This window comes from Egretta garzetta, unplaced genomic scaffold (genome assembly GCF_000687185.1).
Source record: "Egretta garzetta isolate BGI_Z169 unplaced genomic scaffold, ASM68718v1 scaffold297, whole genome shotgun sequence".
Lineage (NCBI taxonomy): Eukaryota > Metazoa > Chordata > Aves > Pelecaniformes > Ardeidae > Egretta > Egretta garzetta.
In genome coordinates, this window is record NW_009260410.1 from 4,827,289 (window position 1) to 4,846,294 (window position 19,006).

At 40.2% G+C, this 19,006-nt stretch overlaps 2 protein-coding genes across 3 annotated transcripts in view; one reads left to right on the forward strand and one right to left on the reverse strand.

Annotated features, from left to right (window-relative positions):
• MYO1B (myosin IB) overlaps window positions 1-19,006 on the reverse strand; it is a 194,520-nt gene that overhangs the window by 153,220 nt on the left and 22,294 nt on the right. The gene's annotated exons all lie outside the window — the stretch shown is intronic.
• Window positions 2,250-19,006, forward strand: part of STAT4 (signal transducer and activator of transcription 4) — a 39,110-nt gene continuing 22,353 nt past the window's right edge. Inside the window, exons 1-4 of the mRNA XM_009643593.2 lie at window positions 2,250-2,377; window positions 3,947-4,091; window positions 17,630-17,728; window positions 18,521-18,613. Of these exons, the coding sequence (XP_009641888.1) occupies window positions 2,250-2,377; window positions 3,947-4,091; window positions 17,630-17,728; window positions 18,521-18,613 (465 nt within the window). The remainder of the gene's footprint in view (window positions 2,378-3,946; window positions 4,092-17,629; window positions 17,729-18,520; window positions 18,614-19,006) is intronic.

Below are 19,006 nucleotides of genomic sequence, written 5' to 3' on the forward strand. Positions count from 1 at the left end.
ATGTCGCGGCTGTGCTACCAATGTCGCGGTTGCCGACACCGCGATGCCGTGACTGTTGCCGCGCCACCCCCGCAGCTCCCCCAGCTCTTCACCTTCTCGTGCGACCCCTTCTGCGCCCCGGGAAAGGGGGTGCCAGCACGCGTGGTACCGGGCGCGGTACAAAAATCCCATTTACAAACCGTCCCCGCGTGCCTTGCGAGCCTCCACACACGTGAGCATCCTCGTGCCTTACGTGGAGGGCCTAAGGGGGCTACAGCCTGAAGAAAATCTTGCCCCTTTTTCTTTTTCTTTTCTTTAGATGATAATGTTCATTTTTCTTGCAGATCTTCTTAGGCTATCATAATCACCAGAAATTGCAATAAAAAGTCCCACTGAAAGCAAACAGGCCTACAAATCTTAATTTTTTCTCTGAATGCGAGTTGTTAATCTATCATTATTTGGTTCCCTGTATGTATCTCGAGCATATAAGGTCTGTGATTCTCTGTAAGTATCAGTATAGCAACAAAGATGGTGAAACATGCTGCACCTTACTCCTCAGCAATTTAAAACAAACTTTGCAGCAATATTTTTTCCTCTGCTGCATGGAAGCACTAAAGAGGAGGGAAATGTCACTGGGCACATTTCCACTGACGTTACACAGTCTCCTTCATACCACACATGGAATCGTCCCATACAGCATAAGGAGAAACTAAACCCTGTCACTTTTGCTTTTGCATGAGTAAGTACTCAGGACTCTGTTACACCTTGAGATATTTCTTCTTCCCCCCCCCCTCCCCCCGACTTAAGAAAACGCAAAATGAAAGACCACAACGTTAGAAAAGATAATGTACTTTCTAATTCAAACTGTTGACGTTCTGAAACTATGATTCAGAATCGGAAATAGAAAAGCTGTTCATAAAAAGATCAACTTTTCATAAAAATGTCGATTTTGATGAAATCTCATCTTTTTTTCAGGAAAAATTTCTATCGAAAAATAAACAAATGTAATGCATTGACCTACTGCAGCGCAATATTTAGCCACAACTGGATTTTATGTCGTTTGTTAACAATGAACAAACATCCTAACGGAAGGGAAGATGCCTCTAGTATGGGATCAAGGTGTGGGCAGAGCCCATGTGAGGACCAAGATGCCAGGGCGCAGGCCCTAGGGCATCCTTCCTCTCTGCTCATCCACCACGGCCTGTTCTCGACCCTGCCGCTGACTTTTCATCTGCTTGCCCTATCTAGCATTACAGCCTGGCGTAGCCTGCCCCCGAGGCAATGTCTTACATCTTTAGTCTTTCCTGCACTAAAAATACCACAATGAAAATGGTATTTTCACCTGTGGGATTAATGGTGATGTGGTGCAACCCTAGAGTGCAGGTATCAGAAAGGTAGCGCTCTCCCAAGTGGAGAGAGAGTCACTCAGGCTGAGGTGTCTACGTGGAGAGGCTGCTTCCCTCAAACCAATCTCTTCAGTCCTTGGAGAGGAGCAGGTATTAATTCAGCCCATCTAAAATCTGGAACAACCAAGCTTCTAACTCCAGCATCTCAGTAAACAGCCAAAACTTACTTGGGAAAGTTATTTCAGTAAGAATTTCAGAGCCTGTCATTGGGTAACGCTACTCTTGCTCGTCTTACCGTTTTCCTACAACTTCACACTTCTCAATTATTTTTTCTTTCTGTAACATCAAATCTCAGAATTCTGTGGCAATTAAGAATGGAAAAGATGTACGGGATAAACAATTCAGGTTGTAAAACAAACAGTACTCTCCAAACAAGATGTGGGGCTTTAGGAACAGCACAGTAACATACAAACATGATGGCTTTAGGAAAAGTTTGAGTGGCACAAATTCACTAAGAAGAGAGCAAATCTGTTGCTTTCCACTACTCTTTCATATGAATAGTTTTACCCAATTTTGAAGAGTACAGTCCTAAGCTACTTCTCTTGAAAGAGATGCTGTGTCAGTCTCCCTGCTTTGTGAGCATCATACGGTACCCCAAAACATTTGCATTCAGGAAGGAAATTGGCAGAGGTGCCCATCCTAGTGTAAGAGCTAGAACTTCTTTTCATGGTCATGCATCACTTTTCTCCCCCTTCCCTTTAACTGACTAACTTTAGTCAAGTACCAACTATTTTGAAAGACAGAATAAACAGGAACATTAAGTATATAATAAGAATTACAATGAAAATAAGTGATTTATGCAATTTGGATTGTTATTTCAGATTCACCTTTCAGTGGCAAACGTTTAATTTTTTCTTTTGCAGTATGTCCCAATGGAGTCAAGTTCAACAACTGGAAATAAAGTTTTTGGAGCAGGTAGACCAGTTCTATGATGATAACTTCCCCATGGAAATCCGGCATCTACTGGCACAATGGATAGAAAGCCAAGATTGGTAGGATTACATTTATTCCCTCCCTTATTATTTCAGTCATGAACAATTTTTTACTTATCTGGCAGATTTTAGGGTGATTGTTTGTGAACTGTGCAGGGTCCTGCACTCCAAGAATAGTATTCCACGATTTATGGGTATAGCCTGTTGAACTATCAAACGCTAAATTTAAGGAATGCCTGGAGGCGAGGTTTCATTTGAACTTATTCCTAAACAAAATCCAATAAAAATGGTCTAGAAAATTAATGGTATTACAGGTTTTTCATAGAAAAAATTATGCAAGTTAGTTTTCAAAGGAAATGTTATAAATTTACCTCTTGCGGCAGAAAATTATTCACTTGTCCAAAACTGCACTTAAAGCTGGATATATAATTTTGGGGAACAAGCCAGCTATTTTGCAGGAACTGTTCTCTAGAAGGTGAATTTATGCACAAATTTGGATCGAATTCACTGGATAGTTATCTCAAGAAAATTCAGAACTAAACGCCAAAAGTAAGTTTATAGTAGTTGTACCAGGAAGAGACATCTCATTTTTTCAAGCTAAATCCACAAGACTATTAGAGGACTATTGAAAAACATAAATCAATCTGCTAAGGAATATAATCTTTCCTTACAGTTTATAGCTCAGTGTTTATGGAGCTGTAGGAACATGGGAACATTAAAATCTCCTTTTTGCCAGATTTAGCAGGCATATCTCAAACAGGCATCTGCCATTTGGGGGTCAAGGAGAGAGAGTATCCCAAGGACAAGGATGCCACAGAGCCCGTATCCCAAGGACAAGGATGCCACAGAGCCCAAAGTCTATCTTCCTCTATTTTTCTTGCTAATGTCGTTGCCCTTCATGTACCTAGCTGTTCCATAAACAGCAGAACCAGTAAAGCCTGTTTGCTTGTGTGTTTGTGTCCTTTGTCCCCTACGTACCCTTCACCAGTAGCTTCAGAGTCTTCCTGTATCCCCAAATAGTTTGGCTGGGCGAAGGCTCATCTGCTGCCTGGTGTGAAGATACATATCTGCTGACTGGCCATCTGGCTGTTGCCTCCTGGAGCAAGTTATTACTGCCATTTTCCTCAGTGGAGGTGCTAATTTGGATTCCTCTCTTCTACCAACCTGCCAGTTTTCTGTGAAATTTGTAAGAACATACTATCTTTTGGACCTCAAGCCCACTGTCAACTTTGTCTGAAACTGCACAGCAAATTCAGAAATTATATCTGTGTGACTGACAGAGTGAGACGGACTCTATGCATAAGACTCGTTCCCTCTGGGAAGTGAGCTAAAAATACTTAATTATTCACTGGACCAGAGACTAGAAAACCCTGCTTGTCTCCCCTCTGGCTGACTCCGTAGCCTGTGCTAAGAACATCCTCGCCCTGTCTTTATAGCCACATATCTGCATGAATATAAATAAAAGAATCATAAAATCAATTATTCACAAACTTCTATATGCAAATCACCATATATTTAAAGCATTTTTTTGCTGCCTAAATTTCTGAATGGATTATAATTTTCTGTACAGATAGATTGACACTTCTTAGAACATTTTAAACATGTGGTTGTCATTCACTGGTTCTTTAGGGAGGCTGCATCCAACAATGAAGCAATGGCAACAATCCTTTTACAGAATTTGCTAATACAAGTGGATGAACAGCTGGACCGGGTTTCACAGGAGAAGAATCTTCTCTTGATACACAACCTGAAAAGAATCAGGAAGCTGCTGCAGGTAGGTCGTTACTTCAGATGACAAATTGCATGCTCTTACTGGTTTCTAAAGGTAGCACCCAACCTGTGTTGAACTCAGTTTGTTCCTGTGCACAGCTCAGAGCTGTTCTGATCGCTACAGGGTCCAGGCAGCTATGGGAAGACCAAGCCTTCAACAAGACAGTTCAAAATAACAATTCCACTGTCTGTTACTCTGTGGAACGATAATTCACATTTTAATGCACTCTGCTCAGATACAACAGTGCTGTGACTTCTTAGCTCCATGTGTATCTGTGTCTCACTCAGCTCTTAAAAATAAGACTGAATGTTCATGTTAATTACAAATGTAATTACCACCTTTCAGACACATACAGATATTTAACCATGATTAGCTGTGGCTATCTCAGGAATAAAAATGCATATTTTGGGCTTAAAGCAGCACCCTGAAAAAGGAACCCCTGTAAATCATTAGCATGTTTGCTATTTTATGCTTAGCTGGGATTATTTGTTATGAGTGGCTTAAAGGATTTTCTGTTAGGCTTCTGCAAAATGATATTTATTTTGATTGGCTGAATGTTTCTCTAATAATTGTTTATCTAAGGCAATGATTCTTAGAGTTCCACTTCATTAGTCACCTAATTCCTGACATCTATCTGTCTTCTGCATAAAACAGATACGCATCTGAGTTTAATGAAAGTTTGGGGTTTTTTTTCTCTTCTTTGATGATGTTTTCCATAAGTACTTAAATTACAATTATATTGCTTGCAAAACATTTTCTTTATTTGATATCTATACATATATATATACACACACACACTGGTCTGGAAAATCTTAGTGTGACCTTGCCAATTATTTTGTTCTCTTTATGGCTGTCTGTCTTTCTACTCTTTATCCCTAATGGTGGCCTCTTAAAAATGTGACAGTATTTCCATTGCCACCGCTTTTTCTTCCGGTGTTATGCAAGCAGTTTCACGTAACTTGAAACTAAAGCAGCTTTTTATTTCTTTTCTGGTTTGTATAGCAGCACTATCTATAATTTCAGTACTGCTCAAACACCAAATTTACCTAACTGCTTTTGGAGTTAACTGCAGAAAGGTTAATCCTGTTATTTCTGTCATGGTCTTGGCACACTTTATCACAGTAGGGCTGAGACAGCTATATCACCTTAGTAAAGGTATTCTCCCACAGTAGCATACACGCGGAAAGAGCATTTCAGGGCACTGAAGAAAGCAGTTGCGTTGGTATATTCCTAGCTTAAAAGACTGTGCATTCACGATTATGTCATCATAATGCCCATATGTAGAGGGACTGGTATATATTTACATACGGGCTCTACAAAATTAAAGTCTCTCACTGTTTCTCTCTTCTCTACACCATTTATTTTATTCTAAAATTTTTACCAAAACTTGAAGTGGCAGCTCTGCATGCTTTGTGAAATTTGGCATACCGAGACAAGTAATCAGGCCTTGGGCACACACACATGAGTTTGCATAATAGCCAGTGTGAAAGTGGCCAGAATGAAAACAATTTCCTTTAAGTTCTGGCATGTTTGGGAATTATACTATGATGTGCTTCTCAAAGAGCACAAAGCAAAGGAGACGTATTTCAGAAAAGCAGGAGAAGGGGAGTTTTAAGTGATTTCTGATTAAATGGCTTCTCAGGTGGCAACGATCTGAGTCACAATTCCAGAACAAGCCGAAACACTCAAATGTCCCCATTACAACTGTACAGCTAGGTTTCAGTCACTACAACACTAGTCACAGCAGCAGCAGAGACAGCGCCAGAGCTGGTCTTTTCCTTTTCTAGATAAAGCAACAGTAAAGGTCCATGTGGAGTAGCCTAACCCATCATCTCACTTGATTGCTGGCTCTGAAAAGAAATGTCGCACAAATTGCAACGTGCACCAGCTTGTTTTCTTTATCACCCTGCAGCACTGCAAGGCCCTGACTTAGCAAGTTTTCTCAAGCAGCAAGGTCTCTCTGCTCCCTTGGGTTGCAGAGGTCTGTAGGTTTGCAGCCTAAAGCATTATGAACTTCTTGAGAGGACATGTGTGATGCTGGAATTGTACCGCTTATTAAAAAGGATCTCAGTATTGGGCTTTGCAGTAAAATGTTTCTAGCTGAGTAAAAAATACAAGAGCTAATCACTAATAATGTTGGCCTTTCTTCATTATATCAAGATAGCAGATAATCTGTATTTAGATAAAAATACAGCTTCAAAACACACGTGAACCACCAGACACTGCACAGCACTTTCACTGTTAGAGCCTTTCCTGATTTCTTATGACCTTTAGCACTATCACCCATGGTCTATTTTGATTTCCAAAAGAAGTTCTATAGGCTAGAGCAGGACCAGACTCTTGCAATGGGTTTATTATTATTATTTGGATAAGGCAAATAACTTATGTCTTTAAGAAATCTGTGACACAGTTATTTTGGATTTTTGCATAAAATATTATGTTACAACTTCTAATTTTTAGAAGATAGGCAATAAATGCATTCTCAGCCAAAGTATGGGCTGCATATTCTATAGAGCTGCACAGGCAGTCTCCTGAGCTTCAGCTGTTAAAATTATTTTTTTATTGGTTAGGTAAGTACATCAGGAAAAAAATGCTGTAGTAGTTATTATCAGCTGACATCCTATCCTTGTTATTAACTGTCAAGTATTATTAATAGGCTATGAACTGTACATGACACATAGCATGGACAGTATCTGCTGCAATGTCCTTAAATTTCACTATGCAAATTATGTAATTATGGGTCTAATTTTTTTAATGCATCACTGATTGTATTTTATTGCTGAATATATGAGACGTTTGGAACTGGGCATTGGGCTCCCCACCCACAGCTGGATGCACTTGCAGATGCCTAACTCTTGCAGTTTGAGCTGGTTTGTGACAATTTCATGAGACACCACCAGAAAAAGGTGACTGTTGTACACAGTACAGTGCCATGGCCCCTTTTGTCCCAACATACCACTTAGAGAAAGGAAGACTGGAAGGGTACGCTGTAAAACTAGCGAGACTTTTCACCAACTTTGGCAGAGGAAAGGCTGGGTTCCTAAATAGGAGAGGAAGAGGAAGCTGCATTTGTAAACATCTTTTCATTTCTGGTGACTCTGTGAACAGCGTTGGTTTGATTTTCCCTGAAGGTTATTTGCCATGAGCCCACCTTTATCTCTGCTTTGCTCTCTAGCGCAAGCACTTTGAAATTTCACAGTTCACTCCTCTTCCTTCCCCTCTATACCACACACACAGACCTACAGAGACATGTGCAGCACGCGCACACACACACACACACACAAATCCGTTCAACCTGACTACATGATCTGAGCACAATGTTTGTTCATTATCTTGAGCCAAACTGTGTTACAATGTTAAGTAATACTTGTCAAACTAGATAATGTTGGAAACCAGCATTTATCACTAAGTATGCAGAGTAGTATGTTGAGCTATGGTATAGGTTCCTAAGTACTATGATGACAGTGATAATAAAATAATTAAAATCAGAGAACACACAAAAGCCATTCAAAAGCAATCTGTAGTTCTTGACAAAAGGCAAAATGAGGGACTAATGTTTAATTAGACAGACAACTAGATCGTTATTGAGGAGCAGCGTTAGAAGAGGAATCATAGAATCATAGAATGTTTTGGGTTGGAAGGGACCCCTAGAGGTCATCTAGTCCAACCCCAATGCATACTTTGCAACTGGCTTGTGCAGCTGTTTTCTAGACAGCAAAGGACTTGTTAGGATCAAGATTCCTGGTGCTGTTACTGAATCTAGAGAGAATTACGCCTACGGGTTACCAGCACCACAGCCAAGCACACCCCATCTGAAAGATCTCCCTGGGATTCATTTTTCTTACAAATTGGAGAAAATGTTCTATTCTGAGTTTCATCTGAAACATCTTTAGGTAAAAATCTTAGTTGCTCCATGGGACTAATAATGGAAGTAGTGGAAGAAGCGACAACTTGCCTGCCTCATACTCTCAATTAGAAAGCTGTGGGTAATCTTAGGTGTTGTGCAGGGCAAAGAGTAGAAGTCTTAGCAGGAAGACGGGTCTGCCTGCCACCCTTGCTTTTAGCGACAGGGACCATCCCTATTCTCTCACCACTAGAGAATTAACTATGGGACCATGGCATTTCTGCTCAGACTGCTGACATTTCCAAAATTATCTTGAGGCAAAAAGAAACATTGACCAGGAAACACACAATTTGACAGTTATAAGCCCTTAAAAAAGTGCTGAGAAACTTAGCTAAGCAGCTGAGGTTACTGCTAGCTCTCAGCAATTTGCTTCTCTATTTCTTGCTTTCATTGAAACGTTGCTTCTTGACGTTAATCTGGTATAAATGCACATATTACATTAAAATCAGAGTCAGCATTTTAGGATAAAATCCTTCATATTTACTTCTTACATTATTATTACTTCCCTAGCCAGTAAATCGGATTCACTTTTATAGCAGAGCAGCCCTCTGTTGCTGTGCTCTTTGGTGGGAGACGATATAGCACAGTCACCTGCTGAGGTTAAATTCTCTGTCCATCTTCCTGCAGAACTCCTGCTCCCCCCAGCAGCGGTTCTGGAAAGGGATGAGGAGAGAAAATGTTTGGAGGCAGTGGGGCAAAGGGGCGGGGGTGGAACTATGTCTACGGTTCTTTCTCCTGCTTAAAACCTAGATGGAGAAAAGCAAAGCGAATTAGTCACAAGGCGATGGTTTGTGCCGTTGCCATGACAACAAAACATAAAGGGCAGGCGTTACACTCAGAAGGGCTGCCTAACACTTCTAGGAACCAAACTGCAGATGCAACAGTCTACACAGCCTTAGCCCGTGAACAGTTACATCTTAGTTTTCAGAAGGAATGTCTTTAAATGACAGCGTAGCTGTCCCTGATGTAAGCTCCTGTGCAATACATGAGTAGATTTAGTACACAAAGACAACTGGTGAAATAGAGACACTTGTGTAGGAGAGGCACTGTCCACGTTCCTGACTCGCGTGACAAAATTTTTGGTTAGGGGAGAGCAGCTGGGCTGCAGTGCACCGGGGAGCCAAGGCAGGAGAGGCTCAGAGTAGCCCAGAAATCAGAGATGGCCACCACACCCCAGTGTCCCACCACTCCATTTAGGATTGGCATTGGCAGGTGATTGCCTGTGAGTCTCTGAGTAATGCAGTGATGTTCTCCTCCCCACCCCCAACTCCAAGCTGGAAATTTGGAGCACTTGGCAGGCACCTTCTAGGCAAGGTGTAGCTCTGTGGGATGCAGCCTGGCCCAGGCGTGGGCTCAGGTGAGCTCCCAGGAACTGAAGAGCCGCTGGCTGTGCTGCGCACTGCGATGGGTGCATGATAACTACGTCAGGAAAAAGCAGAAATTCCCAGAATTGTCCTACTCAGAACTGAAGCTCTCATTTATGCTCTAGTCTCAAGATAACTTTTGAAAACAAACCCTTCTCATTAATGGCAGCATGCATCTGTGTCACATCAATGTTTACGGTATTCAGGGGAAAATCTGATTACATGAATCTTCCTTTATAAAAGTGAAATAACAGACTTCAGGGGTAGGAAGAAGGGCTACTCTGCTCATTTACTATTGAAGCCTGAGTTGATGAGTACACTGTGTGCTCTGGGGAACATTTTGCTTTAAGTGATGTATATTCATGACATTCATTTAATACTCACAGCAGATTCTCGGGTATTGGTGAACTTTACCCACTCACCGGCCCTGCTAGAGCCTAAGATGAGGGGAGGGCTGGCAGCGGGGATCCTGCCTGAACGAGCAGCTCTTTGTGCACACCGGGAACATCTTGGGGCGTGCTTACAAAGGGAGAGGTCAGGCAGAATCAACAGATTTGCCCGTTCACACAAATCATCAAAATAAGCTTTTGGAAGCACTATGGTTACACTATGAAGTCGAGGAATAAAACTTCAGTTATATTTCTCCCTCCTAGGCAGCCCTACTTTTTTATGGAAAGATTTGGAATAGCATCTGAAAGTATCTTCTGTCAACTTAATCAACATACATTAACATTATGGCACTTCATTCCATATAAAATTCACCCTGTTTCTAAGTAGCGCAAACAAATAGCATCTTACTTTACACGATGCCGCTTGCAACAGTAACACAGCAGCGCATGTTCCTGATTCTGTTTCAGCTTTGCAGTTACAGTGCACAGCCTGTTTTCATCTGTAATGAGAACTGAACATCTTTGTGCTGATAAAACTAAAGCGAACACATAAAGGTTTTTACTTCAGGAGACTGTTTACGCAAGCCACTGCAACCAGAAAGGTACATGCATGAGGAATCCTGAGATTATTTATTTCAGTGCATACAGAAAATGGAGAAGATAGCATTAGATCTGAAATAGGACATTCCAGTGGGTACTTGACAAATATTTCTAATAAGCACTGTGCTAAGAAACAGTTGCGAAGAATGGAAACATAGCCACTGATGTTGAAGTTGCAGTTTCCTGTTAAAACTTACAACAGGGTGAGAATGGAACAAAATAGAGAAAGTTTCTAATACACCACAGAAGATTCATTTAAAAATGTTATTTACATGTATTTTGTGCTCATGTAACCTGCCAGATCAACAAAGCAACAAATTATAGTAGGAAACGTGTTTCAAACCAACATGTCCTGTGTAATACAATTCAGATTGGTTTTTCATATTAGCATCTTGCCACGGGTGCACTTTCCAGTTCAACCATTAAAGCTGTTTACAAAAAAAATTTGGCTTACAAAGGGGGAACCCCACATAGAAGCCAGCATGCTAAAGCAGCTCACTGTCTGCTGTTAGTGATCACTGGCGGGTGACTGCACAGCAGCTAATAAAGATTTTTTCAAATGCTTGACACAAGACCAAAAAAAGGTTACTTATTAGAAGTAAAATACTTTTGAGTTTCTAGCTATTATTTGAAGAATGTTACTAACAGCTTATAAACACTTGAGGTGCGTTTTGTAGAAGCAATAAAAGAGTTAGCTTACAAAAAGAAGTAAAAACCCAAGCAAACAAACTAAACAACCTCTTGTGGGATTTGTTCATTCTGGAATATTAAGGGCCCAGTTGCAGTCAACCTTCTGCCTTAGTTAATAATACTCAGGTCTTTGTGTCCAGAAGATGGAGGGAAAAAAAAAAAAAAAAAAAAAAAAAAATCGGTCCTCTCTCTCCTCTGCTGTTCTACCCTTTCTCATAAGGAAGGCTGTGCTTTTATTTCTTCTGAAATAATAAATAAAAAGCATCGCTCCATTATTTACCTCCCGTAGCAGCATAGCTCTACTGCCTGATGATGAGATCTACAGCCATGTATTTTCTTGTAGCTGTGTATCACCCTACCTTTTTAGAAATCTGCTGTTTCTACACACCGTTCCTTGACTAGTTTTAGTGTCTATTGGGAGGGACTCAGCAGTGGAATTTGAGGGCAAAGTGGGGGGTGAAAAAAATAATCTGTCTTCACACCTTATTCACTGTACTTTTGTAGCTTTGCCTCTTGCAATTTGGTTGCATACGCCCTAAAAATCTGTATGATCTTTTGGGAGTTATGCATTATACAATACGAGAAAAGCAGAACTACAACACGGCAGACTTATGTATTAGGACTTCCCACACATCGCGGGAGTGGTCTAAAACAATGAGATTGCCTGTGCATTCTCTCATGTATTTTGAGAAGGGGAAGGGGAAATCTAAAAATAAAATTCTGACAAGAGCAGTCTAAATAGATAGTGTCACAGGTACTTCCTCTTAAAGACCTAGAAAAACCAGAGCCATCTTTCTATTAGAAAAAGATTTTTCTTTTTTTAGTAAGAACACTGCCTGTTTAAAGGCAGACTTTCAAAAAACGCCCAAGCACTTTACCTACATCAGGCGGGTACATCAGGGTACCACAAGGACCGACTCTTTCTTTGTATTCTGGTACTGTCTTCTTCAGACTTTCTGCCTGGATGCATAAACAAAGGTAGAAAAAAATTAAGGCAAAATGTTTTTTTCCATATTTGAAGGTGAAAACGGGAAATTGGTGTGTCTGGTTATGCCTTCCCACCCACACATTTCTTTGAGATACACAACTATACCTGAGTTGATAGAGATACACCTAAACTAAGGGTTTTTTCTTTCAAAAATAAGATGATAGACAAAATTTTTTTTCTCCCTATTTTTTAATTATATGAAAGATGAAATATCTGCTTATCTAGAAAGATGCTGATTATCAGGCTTAATAAAATTAAGCATATCACAAGTGAGTGACAGGGAAGGAAATGTATTTTTGCTTGACTTTATAATCCTGTCTCTCTGTGTCCCACCTCCCTTCCATCAGCTGCTTTAAATATTCATTCAACTTCAACAAATACATCAACAGTCATACTAGTTAATGGTTCCATGCCTCAGGTAAAGCTCTTATTGTGTACAATTAAAAGGCTCAAGAAGGGTTTTTCTAGCAGAACTGAGAAAAAATACAGCTGGTGGTTTTGATAGTTAAAAAAAAAAAAAAAAAAAAAAAAAAAAAAAGAAAAAAAGAAAAAATAAAAAAGCAGGGAAAAAAACCAACCAAATTCTGAAGCACTTTTTGAGAATTAGAAAGAACTAAAACCTACTTGAGTCCTTTTTAGGTCACCTTGAAAACCAGGGGATAACCAGGTGAGCCCCTGGCTGACTTTCTAAAGGTTGCACAGCACGTACTTCTACATTACAAGTAGAGACCAACAGGCATTAATAAAATACCTAATCCTCTGCTTCAGTCACTGAAAACAGAGTCAGGATACTCAAGTAGTGCATATACAGTATTCACTTACAGATGTGCGCAGTATATAGACACCTTTGACACATGAAGAGAAAGCTGGCCAATATTCTGTGGCTGGGAGTGATCCACTTAGTGATGGAGCTGCCCACAGGAAAATAAGCTAAATTTCAGAAAATTAAAAAAAAATGGGAAGAAAAGAAGAGTAAGAGAATGAATCCCATGTCTAGATTCTTCAGTTCTCTCAGGAAAAGCAGTAAATTTCAGCTGCTAAAATTGACAGTTGTTTGGTACTCTTTTTAAAAGCTTATGTATTTTAAAGTGTCATAATACATATTTTAAAGTTTCTCCATGATCTTACAACTTACAGATTCAAATCTTGCATTTCCCCAAGCACTGTTTCATGCATCTTAACATATCCCAAATAGTTCAAGCTGTTTTAAAATTTGGCCATAGGGTTTAAACTCTGCACGCTATAATGTATAAATTGTTTTTGCAGAAATGTCTCTCTGTTTTTCTTCATGATCTATTAAGGTACTATCACAGCAGATGTCTCTGGAGTAGAGATAGTGCACGCTGGGTGGTGGTAAGAAGGTTTTCTCCTGAGGAAATGTCATCAGCATTCAGAGAAAATTTTCACCTGTTCAGAATGAAAGTTTAATTTCCCCTGTTTGCTTAAATTTAGCATCATGCTGGTGGTTATTGAGAAGCTAGTCCAAATAAGCTCATTTGTTGTTTGTTGTAATTGTAAATCATTATATGGAAGACTTCATCAAAATGGAAGAAAGGAGAAAGAAAATTTCAAAGAATCACAGAATTACAGGAATATTAGCAGATAAGACTCATGTTCCCATTTGAAACTTCAGATGAAAAGTGAATCCTCAGTTTCTCTTTGTTGATATTTATCAAAAGACAATTGTAAGTTTTCTCTACAAATATCTAAAGTTAATAATACAATTTTATGTAACTGCAGACTACACACCCTTCCTCCTTTCCTGGCTGCCAACGCACATGTCACACTAAATTAGGATTCCCCCATCTCTAGCCTTTTTTTTGGTTAAAATTCCTTTATTTTCCAACTTATACTACTATTTCAATGGTAGGAAATAATTTTCAATTAGTCATTCAGAAGCCAAGGTCATCTTGAGAAAATTCTGCCCTCGACCAAAGACAAAATGGAAGTGCAGAACAGCAAGAGCTGGCAGTAGACGGATAATAAGGAAATACCGAGTGGCACGTTCTGAAGTGTAATTACCTCTGAGAAGTATAAAACATGGGGAGAAAAAATTCAGTGTTACTATTTTGATGGAGACAAACACATTGGTTATGGTGAGTTTTAGTAATTATTGTTACTTAATAAGTTACAATTATTGAGATATTTAATGTTACAACTTATTTATCAATTTATTATTGTTAGGTTGCAATGCAGTTGCTAGATTACTGCAAGAGAGGCTATGGATATAGCTGATATTGTACAACTATAGCCGTTCTGGGAGAGAGAGCTCAAGACCGACAGAAGGGGATGCCCGCTCCGGCTGCGGCATGCAGCTCAGCTCCGTGCCAGCTGCCCAGCATTCCGAGCATCTGTCTATCGCAAAGGCAAGGCCTGTCCCTCGCCTTTGATTGCAGGCTGATCCACTGTTACTCCTCCATGCACGTACTGCAGATCCACCATTATTCCAGCTTTTGTCTGAGGTTTTGCTGCCCCAGGAGGCAGTTTGAGCAGTGCTCTGTCAAGCTGCTTGGTGTCTGCTCAAACTGAGTCAAGTGGAGTCAGACAAGCACCAGACAGGCACAAGTACGGGAATTGCTACGGGCGCAGCTTACTACTAGAGCTTTGTGAGTTAGAGAAGAAAGAAGGGGGGAAAAAAAAAAAGTGAATTTCCACTTCATCTGTTGATTCAGGTGGTTTTCTCTTAATGAAACAAAAAAAAGAGAGAAAGAGTTTTTAAAAGTTTTGCATATGAATGGTATCTAGAAATGCTAGGAAAGTCCCTAATACCTGGCATTTTTTGTGGGGGATTTTAAAACATCCCACTGTCAGCAGATTTTTTTAAATGCTTCTTCTACATAAAGGCATTTTCCAGCTCCAAAAAAGGATTTTTATTTCTTCTTGACTCTGTTAAACAGCTGGGTTTTGACTCCTTTTTGTCACAGGGCAAAGACAAAAGGCAACCATCAACCCTTAGAGTGCTCAAGTTCTGTTGGGCGGTGGTAAGCCAGGACTGAACACTCCTCAAGCTTTGTAGCTTCAGATAGCCTGCAGATACCAACGTGTGGTATGGTCCTCATATACTGGCCATCTTTGTGGAAGGTGGGACCCTGTTTTACCAGCAAAAAAGTAACAGCAACAAGCAGAAACCAGCAGACATTAACAGAGGAGTTAATATGCACGCATCAGTGGATTTACACCAGTCACAGATTTCTCACCACAGCTTTCATCCCAAGCCTTACTGGAAAGAGGACTTTTTTTCCCTCTGTAATCAGGGTGGAGATAGATGAGGCAGGCTTAGCGATACAACCAACTGCAGCTGAACCAAGGCAGGCCTGTTCTCCCCTCTCCCAGCCAACCTCTCCTGACTTCATGCACGCCAGTCCTTAACCATAAACTCATCCTTTGCTGAGCAGGTTCAGTCACCTGAGAGCAGAAAACCCATTCAGCAAAAAAGCGCGAGTAGTTTCCATCCCAGTTAGCAATCTGGACTGGCTCACTAAGGAGTCAGACAGGCACCGAACTGGCACGAGACAGGGGCTGGCATGGCACAGCCAGGAGCATGACCATTGTCTGCAGCAATTCATTTGCTCCAGCTGTTGCTGTTGGACCCTACCTTAACCTTACTCCCATGGGACGCTCCACTCCACTCTTCATCTTTTGCAGAAAGATCATAGCCATTTCCCACATCCCTGTATTCCCTTCCCAAAGTTACATCCTGACACTACGCAGAGACAGTTTGGGAATATGCTCAGTAAAGGGGACTACAGGTATATTCCTGGACCTGAAGTTCAGTTGTGGTGAAGGAAGTGTGCAGCGAGAACATAGTTACTACCCTTATAGCCAAGAAGCTGGCAGGGAGAAGCGAGTAACAGTGAATCTTTGGCATTGTCATTTGACGTGGAAATCCACAGTGTATCTTTAATGTTAAATCACACACACACTCTGCCCAGCAAGGAGCAGGCAGGGAGGGACTGCTTAGTAGTTCATCTGAGACACAGCGTGTCCTGGGGTGGTATTACTCACCACTTCTTTTTTCCAGAGAAACTTCTAAAGTCACAGTCTAGTCTGTAACTCCCGTTCCTCAGGGCAATAGATACAAGATGATGGCTGGAGAGAAGCAGCACTTGCACTGTGGGGCATGTACTTTATTTTTCCTGAGAAAACTTCAGAAACCCTAGAAACATTAGAAAGCCGAGTTTCATTGCCAACATTACCATGGAAGTCAAAGCTTGTCTAGAAGGGAACATTTTGTACATCAGTTATTTAGGTTTTAAGAGCCCTATGTCTTTCACCTTAGTCTCTACCTGGAGCGAGAATATAACCAACATCATGGTATGTAATACCAAGCAGCAAAACCCAAGTCTGTGTCATTAATATTACCATTTTTAATATAGTATTTCTTTACCTTGTAATTGAAGTCAAAACATATTATGAAAAAATCTTCCAGATTACTTAGATTTCATGCAAAAGCACGCAGGAAATTACTCCATTTTGTCCATCTAGTAAGAAGTGTTAGAAATACATGTTCGCTGACACAGGAACGGTTGGAATATAGAAGCAGTATGTTCACATTTCTATCAGACATGTTCACACCCTTGTTTCTAATACAACAATTGGTATGAGATATCAAAGGGAAATACAGCATCAATTTAAGTACGTATAAAGTTATTGTGCCACATTCAGAAAAAGCAAGAATAAATTAAGTTCTGAATGGCAGTAAAATATGATGAGAATAAAAACTAATCAGAAAGAGTGGAAAATAGAACAAGTCCAAAAGTGAAAACCATACAGGAAAATAAATGAACTGGATTAATTCTAATGAATGGCTGAAAACTGTATAGGCACTGAAGAATGGGCATCTGAATGATTGATATGTGAATACTGAATAGAAGGCATGAAGAATGTTGAGAAACATTGAACAAATACTTCACCATGAAAGATGCTGCTTGAGAGTCCTCAATCATTCCAATTTGATAAATACAGCACAAACCAATATTTGTTCAAATTGTGCCCAGTCCTCAGTCACGCATCAACAATTCTGCACCTTATTTATGGTGGTGTAAAAATAGAGACATTTTTTGGTTCTTGGCACAAGGGTTGCTTCTTCCTTCGTCTTAGGCAGATTATTTGTTGAAGGAGAAAAATTGTTCCTAGACATTAAAATTTAAGTCATCTGCTTTATGCTGAGGAGGCTCTTCTGCCTGCATCATTACCGTATTGATATGCTTGCAGTTTTTTGTTGGCAGAAATGCTACATGCTAACAGCAACATCCTATTGAAAATGGAAGACATGATAAAATCATGCACAGAATAGGTTGACAGGAAAGCCCTTTCAAAACAGCTGTGTTAGCAGTGGAGCAATTTGATCTTCAAACGATGTACATCTCAGAGTTGTACCTTTATCATCTCTGCAGAATATTGTTAAGAATATTTTGTGACAATGGCACTAAGTGATGCTGCACTGCAAGGCTGAACCAGCAGTAACAAAGGTCGAGAACAGTAGGGGAGCCTTTTCTGCCTGCATCAAGCTGCAGCTCATAGGCACTGAAGCACATTGTTTGTGATTTCCAGAGGGACACCCTGGATTCTGAATTTTTAAAAGTTGTATTTACTTGTGCTTGCAGGGCAAATATCAGGGTAATCCCATGCATATAGCAGTAATCATCTCAAACTGTTTAAGAGAAGAAAGAAGAATATTGGCTGCAGCTAGCATGCCTGTACAGGTAATGAATTACATTTCATTAATCTGCTCCATGTTAATCTGCTCATGTACTTTTAGGACCAAATCCTGTCCTCTCATTCCACTGGAGTGATTTGTGTGCACTAAGGGTTGCCAAATGTTGCCCTTTAAACTCATGTTTGTACTTCATTAGTGGCTCTACTGCTGCAAACGTTGCTATAAGTGACTTCTATGTCACAGATAATCTTCAAAGACTTTAATCTGCAGGAAAGGCTTTAAAGAGATTATTCTCTACAAAACAGATGTGTATATTTTAAACTATGCAATGCATTAATTCATATTAATTATGCAACACAAAAGACATTCCATCTGATATGCTGCAAAGGCATTGATAGTTTTTATGTTGTTTGAAGAAAGAAACTTTAAAATTAGAGATAAAACCCATTTGGGGGATATTGTTACATGGTTAAAACCCACATAGAATTTTTAAGTCAAATGTGTTCTGTTTAATCACCTGTGGATGTAATACATATTCTTATATGAGTATCGTCACATGGGTCTTTTTCAGAAACCTAATAATCTGTGCTTCAGTTTACTTAATTTACTAGCTGTTTAATGTTTGCAGTATACCCATACTCTTTCACCTTTTGGATTTCAAAAGTTAAAGCAGCATGTTTTTCAAATCTGTGCAACTGAACAGATTCATCTGTTTACACCAGTCTCCAGCTGGTTGAAGACCAGCTTCTGAATTCCCTCTCTATGCTAGAACTTGCAGTACAGTTACTATCACTCATTTTTATTACTCATCCACCATTATCTGTTCAATGTGTTCCAGGGGCCACTGGAAAAGTCTCTGCAGAACTCCGTGGTTTCAGAACGCCAACGAAATGTAGAACACAAAGTGTCAGCCATCAAGAACAGTGCTCAGGTATTCTTTTGTCTTGTTTGCTGTTTCTGCAGCCATGACTTTCATACAGACATACCTGAACTACCTTTAAGCTGGGTAGCGCAAATACTTTTGCTAACAAGGTGCACCAACCATTTTCCATTATTCTGAGGACCTCAGCCCAGACTAATGACTCAGGACATACCTGGATCCTCAGGTTTTTACAGCTGCTCTGGGTTCAGCGTGAGAGCTGCCTACTTTAAAGCTATCACACTCGTCCCTATGCAAGTTGCAGGCAGACCACTGAGTGCAATAAGAACATACCTACAGCCTCAAAAAAGATGTGAGGTTCAGTGAATGTATTTCTGCAACTTCACCTCTTTTAGCTGAGTCAGCAGTATCTAGCCTTTGTGACCTCTGAGTCATGTACCAAGG